This window comes from Capra hircus, chromosome 11 (assembly GCF_001704415.2).
Source record: "Capra hircus breed San Clemente chromosome 11, ASM170441v1, whole genome shotgun sequence".
Taxonomy (NCBI): Eukaryota; Metazoa; Chordata; class Mammalia; order Artiodactyla; family Bovidae; genus Capra; species Capra hircus.
Genome location: NC_030818.1, coordinates 4,415,289 through 4,430,269, shown reverse-complemented (window position 1 = coordinate 4,430,269; position 14,981 = coordinate 4,415,289). Strand labels below are relative to the sequence as shown.

At 38.5% G+C, this 14,981-nt stretch overlaps 1 protein-coding gene across 2 annotated transcripts in view; it reads right to left on the bottom strand.

Moving 5' to 3' along the window:
* EIF5B (eukaryotic translation initiation factor 5B) overlaps window positions 1–14,981 on the bottom strand; it is a 73,714-nt gene that overhangs the window by 21,610 nt on the left and 37,123 nt on the right. Inside the window, exons 9-12 of one of the 2 annotated variants that reach the window (XM_018054919.1) lie at window positions 13,197–13,271; window positions 9,970–10,253; window positions 1,088–1,195; window positions 791–901 (exon numbers count right to left, since the gene is read on the bottom strand). In XM_018054919.1, the coding sequence (XP_017910408.1) occupies window positions 791–901; window positions 1,088–1,195; window positions 9,970–10,253; window positions 13,197–13,271 (578 nt within the window). Of the gene's footprint in view, window positions 1–790; window positions 902–1,087; window positions 1,196–9,969; window positions 10,257–13,196; window positions 13,272–14,981 lie in introns of both variants that reach the window. The other variant, XM_018054918.1, reaches the window with a different exon arrangement.

Genomic DNA, 14,981 nt, shown 5'->3' with positions numbered 1-14,981 from the left:
AACACTCCAAAGCCAATCGCTCCTGCAAAGATGGAACTATCTCGGCATAGTAAAGATGGAAATGGATTAAAGCACAGTATAGATAGGCTGAAATCCATGAGTTTATAATAATATAAAACCAAACCACTCTGTTTGAAAAGCTGGTGCATAAAGGTGAAGGATCAGGCCTTTCTCCCGCATCCCATCACTCTGAGACCAAAGAGTAGATAAGGACTCTGCAGAAGTAATCAGATAACGGGATCGGAACATCAACATTTAGAGATGACTTTAAAAGCTAATCCTGGGTGCAAGAGGAGACTCGGACTGAAAGGGACACAAGGCTTCTGAAGAAACTGGCAAGGTTCTACCCAGAAGCTGAGTAACACAAACGGTGTTTGATTCACTAAGCTTTACATTAATCTTATGTGATTTTCTCTCGTGTTATAGTTAACATAAATAAAAACTGAGTATTTCCAAAGTTGAGAAATAGGAGATAAAATAAAATCAGAAGAGTTGGGGAGGAAACAATGTTTAAACATGGGGATCCATGATAAAAAGTTTTAAAACAAGGAAATGGCATACTTTTAACATAGAAAAGCAACTGCCTCTTGGAGCAAGAGGGAAGGAAGACTCCAACAATATTTAATGCTTTATGTCTTTGAAAGAGAGATCTGAAGGGCAACGTGGCGTTTGTTATTTATGAATGTAAGTGTATGGGTCTGTGATACTATTCTGTTCTTTTTTCTATATGTAAAATAATTTATAACAATTTTTGTCAGAGATTAAGACACACGAAATACAGGGCACTTACATTTTTAATCATCTTAGTTTGTTCATTAATAGCTTCAAGAGGGACATTGGTGGCACCAATCTGCTGCGTGATACCACCTGCTTCACCATCTTGTACATGTGTGTGACGGAGCTGGGATGAGAGAACAGATTCTAAGTCAAACTTCAAAATGAATAAAGAAGCAAAGCAGTAAGAAAACAACAGCTTACTTATTGTGAACAGAACTGCCCATGTGTGCTATAGTTTCTATTAGCTTTTCATAAGGTATCATTCACTTATTCAAAGAGTTCTATACCAATGCACACAACATTTTCTTACCTTATCCAGAATTTTTGTCTTCCCTGTATCCACATGTCCAAGTACACAAATAACAGGAGCTCTCAGCTTCTCTGTATTTACATTTTTACTGTGTTCAAGTCGCCGTTTCTAGGAACAACAACAACAAAAAAAAACACACACAAAATTAAATATTTCAAACCTTCACTACCATTTTCCTTTAAATTAGTTTGCCTTTGCAAGAGAATGCCACAATCTGCATACAAGCTGTTTGCTGATTTAACTACATGTAATTGCATTTTACAATGTGAACTTTACAAACTTTGAGCAAGGAGACACCTGTTTAGATTTCAGAGCAGCACTGCTAATATGGATTAGAATGATGTAAAATATTTGCTCAAACTTTCTGAACACTTTTGTACATGGTTAATTTAATGGGGTATAATGAATATTTTGTTCACACTTACTATATAGTAAAACCTCTAACTTATGTTGTTTGTCTGTTGTCTAGTTGCTAAGTCATGTCCAACTCTTTATGACCCCGTGGACTGTAGCCCACCAGGCTCCTCTGTCCATGGGATTTCCCATGCAGGAATACTGGAGTGGATATCCATTTCCTTCTCCAGGGGATCTTCCAAACCAGAGATTGAACCTATGTCTCCTGCAGTACAGGTGGATTCTTTACTGCTGACCCACCAGCAAAGTCCTGTGGTGGGGGGGGGGGGGGGGGGAGTTTATATAAAAAGAAGTATACACTAGCATTCAAAAAAATTTCACTTCAAATTGTTAAAAATTTTAAAGCAATATATTTCAAAACTGTATCCAGTGTACAAATGCACACAGCTACTGCAAGCTTCAGCCTAAGACACTCAGATGACACTTCTCACCTTCCTAAGGTAAATCTAAGCAAGAGAAAGCCTTTTGAACCACAATGTGTTTACTGAAGCATTTAATTCTAAATACGTCAGTTTCTGAGAACCAAACAAAAACACAAGGCAGCAGTTCCTCTTCAAAATGATAGCCTTTCAAGTAAAGCTGGCATGCAAATGAAGGAGGACTTCCACAAAAAGTCTGAAGCAGTGTCACTTACAAAACTATTTTCCATCTAAAAACCATTTTTGTAAGAACGCTCTCATTTCTAGCATCAGTCACTGAATCTTTCTATACAAACTGTAATGAAAAAATATTTTGGAATGCCAAAAGAGAGATGCAGTTGTTTACTAGCAAAGAGCAGTACACAACAGCTTTACAGTATTTATGACTCATACTTTCCCTGGTGGTCTAGTGATTGAGAATCCACCAGTCGATGCAGGGGGCAAGGGTTCAATCCTTGGTCCAGGAAGATTCCACGTGTTGTAGAGCAACTAAGACCATGCCCCACAATTACTGAGCTGGGGCTCGAGAGGCCACATGCCACAATTACTGAGCCCATGTGCCCAGAGCTCCTGCTCCACGAGAGAAGCCACTGCAAGGACAAGCCTGTGCACTGCAACAAGAGAGCAGCCCCTGCTGGCTGCAACTAGAGAAACTGTGTGTGCAGCAGTGAAGACCCAGCACAGCCAAAACTAATAAATAAAAATCTTAAAAAAAGTATGACTCAAAAGCAAACATCATGAGCTTAGTTACAATCTATGAAGAATTCCTGGAGTAAAAATACTTCAGTGTAGTGCAGCATATAAGATCAATCTATAAAAATCAACTGCATTTCTTTGTACTAACAATGGAAGATTAAATAGTGACTCTGCTCACAAGAGCATCAAAAAAATATGTGGGACAATAAGTTTAACAAAAGAAAAATAAATCCTATACTCTGGAAACTACAAAACACTGCTGGATGAAGTTTCAAAGGATCTAAATAAATGGAGAGACAGCTATTTCCACGGATTGGCAAATTCAGTATTAATAAGATGGTGAGTGAGTGAGTGAAGTCGCTCAGTCATGTCCGACTCTTTGCGACCCCATGGACTATAGCCTACCACGCTTCTCTGTCCACGGGATTTTCCAGGCAATAGTACTGGAGTGGATTGCCATTTCCTAATTCTCCCTAAAACTGATCTACAGATTCAATGCAGTCCCTATCAAAAGTGTGAGAAGACTTTTGCAAAAACTAATAAGCAGATTCTAAACACTATATGGAAAAACAAGTGACCTAGGAAATTGAAACAATCTAAAAAAGGAGGAACAATGTTGGAAGACTTACATTACCCAACTTCAAAACTTATCATAAAAACTACAGTAATCAAGAAAGTGTGGTACTGACATAAGAAAAGACGTACAGATGAATGAAACAGAACTGAAAGTCCAAAAGCAAACCCTCACAATTCTGGCCATTTGATTTGTCAAAGATGAGAAGGCAACACAAAGAGGGGAAGAGTCATCTTTTAAACCAACGGTGCTGGTTATCATTTAAAAAATGACCTAAATCCTTACATTACACCCTACATAAAAATTATCTTAAAATAGATCATAACGACACAAGGAACAAAAAGTAGAAATCTGTGAAAGAAAATCACAGAACAAACTATTCATGATCGTGGTTTCAACAAAGATTTCTTCAATACAACACAAGAAGAATAATTTATGCTCTAGTAAAAAAAAAAACTTAATAAATTAGATGTTATCAAACTTTAAAATGTATGCATTTCAAAAAGAAACTGCTAAAAATGAAAAGAACTACTCTTACGACACAATAATAAAAAGACAAATTCCAAAATTTAAAAATGAACAAAAGTTTGGATATTTCAACAATTAAGACTATAGGAACGGCCAAAAAGCATACAAAGAAATGATTAACATCATGGAAATGCAAATTAAAACCATAGGTAGACACACTGCTTCACATTCCTCGAGAATGGTTATAATGGGAAAGCAGACAATGACAAGTAATAGTATGTAGAGAAACTAGAACCCTTAAGTGGTTAAAATCTTTAATTGCAGAGCCACACTGAAAATGCAGTTACGTGACTTAGCAATTTCACTCTTCAGTTCAATTCAGTTGCTCAGTCACGTCTGACTCTTTGCGACCCCATGAATTGCAGCACGCCAGGCCTCCCTGTCCATCACCAACTCCCACATTTCACTCAAACTCATGTCCATCGAGACAGTGATGCCATCCAGCCATCTCATCTTCTGTCGTCCCTTTTCCTCCTGCCCCCAATCCCTCCCGGCATCAGGGTGTTTTCCAATGAGTCAACTCTTCGCATGAGGTGGCCAAAGTATTGGAGTTTCAGCTTCAGCATCAGTCCTTCCAATGAACACTCTGGACTGATCTCCTTTAGGATAGACTGGTTGGATCTCCTGGCAGTCCAAGGGATTCTCAAGGGTCTTCTCCAATAACACAGTTCAAAAGCATCAATTCTTTGGCGCTCAGCTTTCTTCATACATACGTGACCACTGGAAACACCATAGCCTTGACTAGACAAACCTTTGTTGCCAAAGTAATATCTCTGCTTTTCAATGTGCTATCTAGGTTGGTCATAACCTTCCTTCCAAGGAGTAAGCATCTTTTAATTTCATGGCTACAATCACCATCTGCAGTGATTTCTGAGCCCAAAAAACTAAAGTCTGACACTCTTTCCACTGTTTCCCCATCGATTTCCCATGAAGTGATGGGACAAGATGCCATGATCTTAGTTTCCTGAATATTGAGCTTTAAGCCAACTTTTTCACTCTCCTCTTTCACTTTCATCAAGAGGCTCTTTAGTTCCTCTTCACTTTCTGCCATAAGGATGGTGTCATCTGCAAATCTGAGGTAACTGATATTTCTCCCAGCAATCCTGATTCCAGCTTGTGGTTCTTCCAGCCCAGCGTTTCTCATGATGTACTCTGCATAGAAGTTAAATAAGCAGGGTGACAATATACAGCCTTGACGTACTCCTTTTCCTATTTGGAACCAGTCTGTTGTTCCATGACCGGTTCTAACTGTTGCTTCCTGACCTGCATATAGGTTTCTCAAGAGGCAGGTCAGGTGGTCTGGTATTCCCATCTTTCAGAATTTTCCAGTTTATTGTGATCCACAAAGTCAAAGGCTTTGGTGTAGTTAATAAAGCAGAAATAGATGTTTTTCTGGAACTCTCTTGCTTTTTCGATGATCCAGCAGATGTTGGCAATTTGGTCTCTGGTTCCTCTGCCTTTTCTAAAACCAGTTTGAACATCTGGAAGTTCACGGTTCACATATTGCTAAAGCCTGGCTTGGAGAATTTTGAGCATTACTTTACTAGCGTGTGAAATGAGTGCAACTGTGTGGTAGTTTGAGCATTCTTTGACATTGCCTTTCTTTGGGATTGGAATGAAAACTGACCTTTTCCAGTCCTGTGGCCACTGCTGAGTTTTCCAAATTCGCTGGCATATTGAGTGTAGCACTTTCACAGCATCATCTTTCAGGATTTGAAATAGCTCCACTGGAATTCCATCACCTCCACTAGCTTTGTTCGCAGTAATGCTTTCTAAAGCCCACTTGACTTCACATTCCAGGATGTCTGGCTCCAGGTGAGTGAACACACCATCATGATTATCTGGGTCATGAAGCTCTTTTCTGTACAGTTCTTTTGTGTATTCTTGCCACCTCTTCTTAATATCTTCTGCTTCTGTTAGTTCCATACCATTTCTGTCCTTTATCGAGCCCATCTTTGCATGAAATGTTCCCTTGGTGCCGGGAGCCAGCGTGAGGAATCCTGCCCATGGCAAAGGTCATGAGGAAGGAAGCCTGACAAAACACAAAAGCATGATCTGGCTTCAGGGGTTCCCCCTGAGTTTTCCTGAACATCTACCCCCCCCCCCCAAAAAAAAGAAAAAACCGGAGCCAGCCTGATTTTATTGTACTGTGCTTTTCCACTCTTCTGACACTCTCTGGAAAAAGTTAACTTCAGGAGTGTTTCAGCTCAAACCCCTCTGATGGCTCTCTAATTTGCCTTACCTGGACTTTTACAACTACGCATGTGATTGTTTACAGCCCCCCAACTGTGAGAGGCACAGGAAGCCTAAAAACATAAAGCCTTTCAAAGAGTTCAAATTTATTAGAGTAGTGCTGGTGTAAGATTTCACTGTTGAGCCAATGCTTGTTGCTAAGTTCCCATATCTCTTATCCACTGTGCACCTGGGAGCACATTCCTTAACATAGTAAGAAAAAACAAGTGTAGCCTTGAAACTGACCACATCAGACTTTTGAGCTAATTGGTTCTTTCTTTGTTGTAACTTACTGCACCTTTGCTTCGTGAAAACGTAACTTTGTTTGATACTTTCTGAGGCTGACATAGATTAGAAATATAAAGAAAAAACATTTCAAGGGAAAATAAGTTTTCTGGTTGAGCAGTCTTTATCAAAAAAGAGTCTTAAAATGCTTCACAGGCCTCCAAGGCCAGAAGATAATGTACACAACATCATTTGTGGGAAAGGTATAAAAGTCCTTTTAAAAAATAAAGTTATTGGGGCCTCGCTCACCGAAACAGCTCGGTCTCTCCCTGTGTCAATCACTCTCTCCTCTTACTCTCTCTTTCAAGCTAGTTCCCATCTGGAATACAGAGGTCTGCCGTGTCTACTTATTTGCCTGGGTTTCTAAGACCTGAACGGGAAGGCGCCCTATGCCTTCACTCCCTCGGGAGACTGGGAGGGCACCTGTGGCCTTATGTAGATGGTGCAAGTCTCTTGTCTTGAGACTATTGATTTTCTGTATAAACAAAGGAACATCAGCCTCTTTTCTTCTCTCCTCTATTTTCTTATCTACAACATTCTTTCCTTCTCTCTCTCTCTAAATCAATCGCCCATTCTTTGAATTCCCTGGATCCACTGGGGCTGGACCCCGGCACCTTGGTATCTCTGATTTTCTTCAAGAGATCTCTAGTCTTTCCCATTCTGTTGTTTTCCTCTATTTCTTTGCATTGATCGCTGAGGAAGGCTTTCTTATCTCTCCTTGCTATTCTTTGGAACTCTGCATTCAGATGCTTATATCTTTCCTTTTCTCCTTTGCTTTTTGCTTCTCTTCTTTTCACAGCTATTTCTAAGGCCTCCCCAGACAGCCATTTTGCTTTTTTGCATTTCTTTTCCATGGGGATGGTCTTGATCCCTGTCTCCTGTACAATGTCACGAACCTCATTCCATAGTTCATCAGGCACTCTATGAGATCTAGTCCCTTAAATCTGTTTCTCACTTCCACTGTATAATCATAGGGGATTTGATTTAGGTCATACCTGAATGGTCTAGTGGTTTTCCCTACTTTCTTCAACCTAAGTCTGAATTGGGCAATAAGGAGTTCATGATCTGAGCCACAGTCAGCTCCTGGTCTTGTTTTTGCTGACTGTATAGAGCTTCTCCATCTTTGGCTGCAAAGAATATAATCAATCTGATCAGTGTTGACCATCTGGTGATGTCCATGTGTAGAGCCTTCTCTTGTGTTGTTGGAAGAGGGTGTTTGCTATGACCAGTGCATTCTCTTGGCAAAACTCTATTAGCCTTTGCCCTGCTTCATTCCGTATTCCAAGGCCAAATTTGCCTGCTACCCCAGGTGTTTCTTGACTTCCTACTTTGGCATTCCAGTCCCCTACAATGAAAAGGACATCTTTTTTAGGTGTTAGCTCTAGAAGGTCTTGTAGGTCTTCATAGAACCGTTCAACTTCAGCTTCTTCAGTGTTACTGGTTGGGACATAGGCTTGGATTATCATGATACTGAATTGTTTGCCTTGGAAACGAACAGAGATCATTCTGTCGTTTTTGAGATTGCATCCAAGTACTGCATTTCAGGCTCTTTTGTTGACCATGATGGCTATTCCATTTCTTCTAAGGGATTCCTGTCCACAGTAGTAGATATAATGGTCATCTGAGTTAAATTCACCCATTCCAGTCCATTTTAGTTCACTGATTCCTAGAATATCGACATTCACTCTTGCCATCTCCTATTTGACCACTTCCAATTTGCCTTGATTCATGGACCTGACATTCCAGGTTCCTATGCAATACTGCTCTTTACAGCATCGGACCTTGCTTCTATCACCAGTCACATCCACAACTGGGTCTTGGTATCTCACTCTTAGACACTGCTAAATTTCTACGATTAAAAAAAATTCACTCCTAAAAATTGTTTTTATTTAAAAGTAGTAAAAATATATTTCCATGCACAGACTCATATGAGACCGTTTTGTAACAGAAATACAAATGACAAAAAGTGGAAACAATTCTAATGTTTTTTACCTGGTGAATGGACACACATAAATGTGGCATATCTATATATAACAGAACACTACTGTCAGTTACAAGGAACATAGTACTGACAGAACAGCAACACAGATGAATAGGCTTAAGTGAAAGAAGCCAGACACAAAAGACCACAAAATATAAAGCTGCATTTATGATGAAGTTTCTGGAGAAGATGCTTTCCTGAGGCAGGAAACAGATGAGCAGTTGCTTGGGGGCAGGAATGGGTAATGACTGCAGACTGGCACAAGGATCTTTCTGGGGTGATGAACATATTCTAAAAGTTGAGTTGTGGAAGTGGCTGCACAACTCTGTAAATTTACAAAATGTCACTGAATTTAAACTTAAAATGGGTCAATTTTACAGTATGTAAATCACATCTCAACCAAGCTGTTTAAAAATTGTTGAGCTAGGACTTCCCTGCTGGTCTAGTGGTCAAGAATCTGCCATACAGTGCAGGAGACACGGGTTCAGTCCCGGGTCCAGGAAGATCCCACATGGCGCAAAGCAACTAAGCCCATGAGCTACAACTGATAAGCCCATGAACTGCAACTAGAGATAGCCCGAGCACAGCAACGAATACCCAGTGCAGCCAAAAGACTTTTTTTAAATTGTTGAGCTAAAGATGACCACTGCATATTGTTAAATGGCTAGGGGGCGGGCGGGAAAAAATACATCCACTAAACTTCTTAATTTTAATTAAATTTTTTTTTAAATCATGAGGTTCATAACCAGATTCACTGCCAAGGGTAGTTCTTCTATCTCACTAGGGAATGAGATAATAGGGAACCCTCACTTTCTGATTATACCCATTCTGTCTGTAAATCATCAAGCACAGTGCACAATGTCTAGCTGAAGCAGGTGCTGTGGGAAGAAGCAGAGACACAAGCAGGAGAAGGGAGGGGATTTAGAGGGTGATCAGAGATACTGCTCAACATCCTAAAATGAAGAGGACAGTCCCCCAGAGCAGACAATTCTTAGGCCCCAAAACATCAATAGTGCTGAGGCTAAGAAACCCCAATTTACAGTAACAGACTTTGTTAGTCCTTTAGAAATTTGGAAAATGTATTCCTAACTAAACTTTACAGAAGGAAAAGGGAAATACTGACACAGAGGTATTCACAAACAGAAAGCTAGAATTGCACATGAAAAAATCAAAGAAAGCTAAAAACAATTTTTAGTTTTAAAACAGTTTAGCCTCCTCAAAGCAAATTAGTTTTTAGTGCATTATTTATGCTAAGCTGACATAACTAGAGAAAACTACCTCCTAAAGTCTAGGAGAAGTAGTAGTAGAGGTCTACTGCATTAAGAAGGGAAAACAGCAAGAGGCAGGGTATGTGAACTTGACCAAGCAGAAGCCTCAATAACCCACCTGATTTAAACTAGAGGGACCACATGCGTCAGAATGACTAAACACATAAGGCAAACAGTCAATTAGAGCACATAAGCTCAGAATACCTCTGTAAACCTATAAAAAAAATCTCTCAAAGAGCACACTAAAATTTGGATTAAAAAAAGAAAAAACTGATAAGGCAGTCACAATTCCATCTTAGCAAACAGTGAGGTCCTTGGGTTAGACCAGTGTCAAGGACCTATTCTGTCTCAGCATCACAAAAACTGAACAGATACAATCCAAGACTGTTTTTTGAATTGCTCCTCAATAGAAGCCTTTGTTGTAAAGTTCTAATGATCACAGAGGAAGGGGGAGGAAAGGAGCAGAGAAGAGGAAAAATGAATACCTCAATCCTCCGTTTTGCTTTGTCATAAGCCCGTTCTTCTTTAGTTCGATCGTCGTCAGAGTCATCCTCAGATTCTGAGCTCGCGTCTTTGCTCGGCTTTTTATCCAACGTCTTCCCAGCGTCCTTCTCATCTGACACCTTTCCATCATCTTCTTCACCTTCGCTGCCTTCACTGTCTCCTTCCTCCTCCTCTTCGTCTTCACTCTCTTCTTCCTCCTCCTCCTCCTCTTCCTCCTCCTCCTCCTCTTCAGGGTTTTCTTTTACTTCTATATGCACTGTGTTTTCTTCTTTCAGGAAAAGACATTTTGAAATAAACCAAAGATAAAAATGAGATTTCTATCAAGACAGAGACCTTAAAGGCAAAATAATACTGAAAGGGTACTAAATAAGGCAATAACATCTTACTATATAATTCAAAATTAATGTTTTCATAGATCATAAATGCAAAGTTTTGTCTACATACTACAGTAAAGATTGCCTTTTAACAGTAAAAACTTAATGCATTAACCATACTTAAGCTAATAAATAAAGGAAAGCATCACTGGCCAGGATACTGTCCCAGAGTGAAGAGAACCCAGGGAGGGGAGCACAACGTTCAGTACTTCCTCCCCACCAGGGTCATCTGCGGACCCTGGAGGAAGCAGCTGAAAGGCTATGCAGTGCTCTTAAAGGCCCCTCAATGCTCAAGGGTCCAGGCACTGGGAGTTCAGGCCTACCAAGGATTTCAGGGGGGCAAGGTAGACGGACACTGAGTAGTGCTCTTACTGTGGGGTAAAATACTGAAAAACTCTGTGGAAGTAACAGGATAAACAGGATCTCCCCATTATTGGCAGATCACCTCCAAGTTCTCTAAATTCCAAATGGGGAATAAGATGATTCTATATTGCTAGTTCACTCAGACTCCTGGTAGATGTACATATAAATTCTCTCTGGAGTAAGAAAATACCAACTTTGCCATCAAATTATTTCTACAGTTTCAAACAACTCAGGAGAAAATAAAAACAAACTGGACTGTATCATAACAAAACTGATGAAAACAAAGATATATGGAAACTTTAGGGTGATACCTGACTTTTAAACAGAAACAATAAAAGCCAAGACCGGGGACTAGGATCATCAAAGCATTAATCAAATTACAACAAAGAATTTCTCATTTAGTATGTCACCTTCAAGAATGAAGATGAGGGATTCCCTGGTGGCTCAGTGATGATTAATTTGCCTGCCAAAGCAGGAGACATAAGTTTGATCCCTGGTCGAGGAAGATCCCACATGCAGCAGAGCAACCAAGCCTGTGTGCTACAACTATCAAGCCTGTGCTCTAAAGACCAGAAGCCCCAAGTACTAAAGCCCCCATGCCCTGGAGCCCATGTTCTGCAACAGAAGGCACCACGATGAGAAGCCTGTGTACCACCAACTAGAGAGTCAGCCCCTACTTACGGTAACTAGAGAAAAGCCCACGTAGCAATGGAAACCCAGCACAGCCACAACTAAATAAATTTTTTTAAAAAAGAATGAAGATGAGATAAAGCTGTTTCAGAAAAGCAAATATGGACAGTCTCTGTAGCAGATTCACACTGAAGGGAATTCTACAAGATATTCTTCAGGCTGGAAGAAATGACCCCAATAGAAGGTAACAGATTGAGGAAGGAAAGAAGCACCACAAAAGCTAAGAATGTGAGTAAATGTCAATGTATACCCATTGTTATGTGTGTGTGTTTTAAAGCTTGTGGGGTTTAAAAGAGAGAATTACAGTAAATAAGAACAATGGTATATATAAGCTGAGAACTGTTCAAATGTAATTTATGTATTCTATGGTCTTTTATCTTGCCTGGAAAGAAGGTAACAGACATAGTTCAGAAGTCAACGTTAAAACTGTCTAGAGTAACCACCAAAAGTAAGGAGAAAAGTACAAAACATCCAAGCTCATGAAAGGGCATAAAATGGAATTTTTAAAAAAAAATCAAATAATCCAAAAGATAGTTAGAAAGGAGAGAAAAAGAAATAGAACAAATAAGAGTAAGATGATCAATATAAAATCACTAAACTTCATTAACTGTATTAAATTCTAGATGTAATGGGCTAAGTGACAAACTAGATTTAAAAACCTCAACTATATGCTGTGTAAGGATACAGAAAGTGTAATACAGACAGAAAAAAAATCAAGTAAATTAAAGCTGGTATAGCTATATTAACACCAGATAAAGTGGACTTTAAGGAAAAAGACATTACTGGAAATAGATAAAACGGTCAACTCATCAGAAAGATGTAAGATTACATTCACTTAATAATACAGCACAAAAATACATAGAGCAAAAATTAATATAACTCTCAGAGAAAAAGACAATCTATAAGCACAATGGGAGATTTAAGTATACCACTCTCAGCAAAAGAGAGAAAAGTACACCAGGAAAAAAAAAAAAAACTCAGAAGCTGAACAAAATAATCAGCAACCTAAATATAGATAGCAAAGCACTCAACAAATGCTGAATATAAACTCTTTCCAGTCACATGAAATATGTAAAATAACCAACCATTTATTTGGTTGTAAATTAAGTCAACACAATTCAAAGGATAGAAACACGTGTTTTCCTGATCACAACGAAATAACGAAGATATGTAAAGTCCTCATTTTCATAAATTAAGAAATAAACTTCTAAATAAATTACAGGCTAAAATATCAAAATAGAAATTCTAAAATATCAATATATCAGAACTTAGAGAATTTGGATAAAGCCAGGCTTAGAGAAAAATACATCATTTTAAAAAAAGACTGAAAAAACAAAGAGCCAAATATTCACTTCAAAAAGTTAGGAGAAAGCCAGCAAATAAAACCCTAAAAAAGATGCCAGGAAGAAATGACTAGGAAAATCATCTTTTATTCATAGTGATTAGGAGGAACTCTACTATCTTGTTTGTATTATCTTTGTATTTATTCTAAGTTAAAGAGCTTTAATAACCTATTCTCATTTGTAAAAATCACCATTCTGGGAAAAAATGCGTTCTAAATCCTAGGCAACTACCTTACAAATCACTTTCTGAAAAACCATTTATTAATAAAATCAGGATCCACAGGAGGATTTAGGGATCAAGGCAATGGAAAGAGCCAGACTGTCCTCTATCTCCAGGAATGCTCGTGCAGCTTTCACGATCAAGAGACTACTCCTTTAAACACAGACACATCACCAATAGCCAATGGACTTATCAGTGCGTGCTTACGAGCTACTCACCTGTTTCTCTCTCCTCATCACTAGCCATAGCTTCCCAGTCATCCAACCCAGCATCCTCCGTTTCTTCTTCCTCTTCTGTGGATTAAAGTTTTCATTAAGGACATAAAAATTAGATCTAGACATTTAAAATTGCTTTTAGAAAAAAAAATGTAGAAAACTATATTGACATTTGAAAAATGCTTCAGTTAAGTATGTATATCATTTCATTCTTTGCAACTATTTTTCAACATACCTAGCAGGTTAAATCCTTTCCTGTCACTAAATGCTTCACAATTTCCTCATGTTTTGCATACAATATATTAAACTTAACCCAGATTTCATATCTGAGGTAAAATATTGCAGTTCAGTCGCTAAGTCATGTCCAAAATATTAGCAACCCATTGAAATATTCCTTTAGATCTTGAAAAGGGTACATGATGACATTCAGTTCTTGAGGACAACTGGAATTTCACATATATCTTCTTTTTGATCTTCAAACTATATACATAAGAATATATTGTTTATTTAGCTTTAACCTCTTCAAATACATACAAATACTACAAATACTACTTAAATTACATAGTTGGAGGTACAAATCTACACTTCTATTCCAGCTGAAAGTAAGAACAGCATGTTGTGCTTCCAACCCAAAAACGGCCAGAAAGGTTTAATTTTGAATTCAAAGACTATAAACTCTCCTTATTAACAAAAATGACTCTTTTTACTTACATCTAATCAAGCAAAATCATTCTCAAATGAAAGGAAGATGAGGGTGGAACATGGGGTATTTGTTTCCCTGTCATAATTACTATTTGCCAACAAGCCTGGATACATTTTCCTGAGGAGGAGGAAATGAGTCAGAAACATGAACCCTAAACTCCTTCTAAATTAGTAACTCTTTCTACTGCTACAAATTACCACCTAAAGTAGCGAGTTCCCATTAAGTCTATCAACATGAATGTCTTTGATCTCATCAGGTTAAGCTGAGGCAGGCTGAGGAAAACAATCCTTTTTACATTGAGAATAGGAGGGGAAGAAAAAAAGGATCAGTAATACTGGGTTAGCCAAAAGGTTCATTTGGGGTTTTCTGTACCATCTTAAAACAAACCCTGAATGAATTTATTGGCCAACCCAGTATTCACAAATGTGGGTCAATCTTGAAAAAAAAAAAAAAAAAATCTGTTTTGTATTGGGGTACAGCCAATTAATGATGTTGTGACAGTTTCAAGAGGACAGCAAAAGAACTCGGCCATACATATACATGAATCCATTCTCCCCCAAACTCTCCTCAGTCTGGGTCAGTCTTAACATTCTCTAAAGCAACTTCTACTCCTATCTGTAAACACCGGAGATTCTCCTGATTTTACCTATCAAACAATTTAGCCAGCCTCTGGCTCTCCTAGCAACACCTAGTTTCCCGAATTAGAACAATGTTTAAAGGAAAAAAAAAAACCCAGAGATGTTCTCCAATCTCAAAATACACACACAGAATGAGTAAACTGAATCCTCTCACTAATTTAGTAAACAGAAGCTGACCTCTAAAGATTTTAAAATGTCAATTCTTACGATTCTTAATAAAAGCTCTAATCAAAAGTGCTTCCAATTTGCTTCCAAAGGATTTAAACAAAGAACTTTAGGTTTTTTTGGCACCACCTAAGAATTCTGACCCACAAATAAAAACATTAGAGAAAATCCAAATACCACTTCCAACACTACTGTAAAGAACAAAAGTGATTCAAGTCTCACCTCTACAATTTTTTCAGAGAAAATGAAACAATTTAAAGAAAGAATTACAAAGTTAGAAGG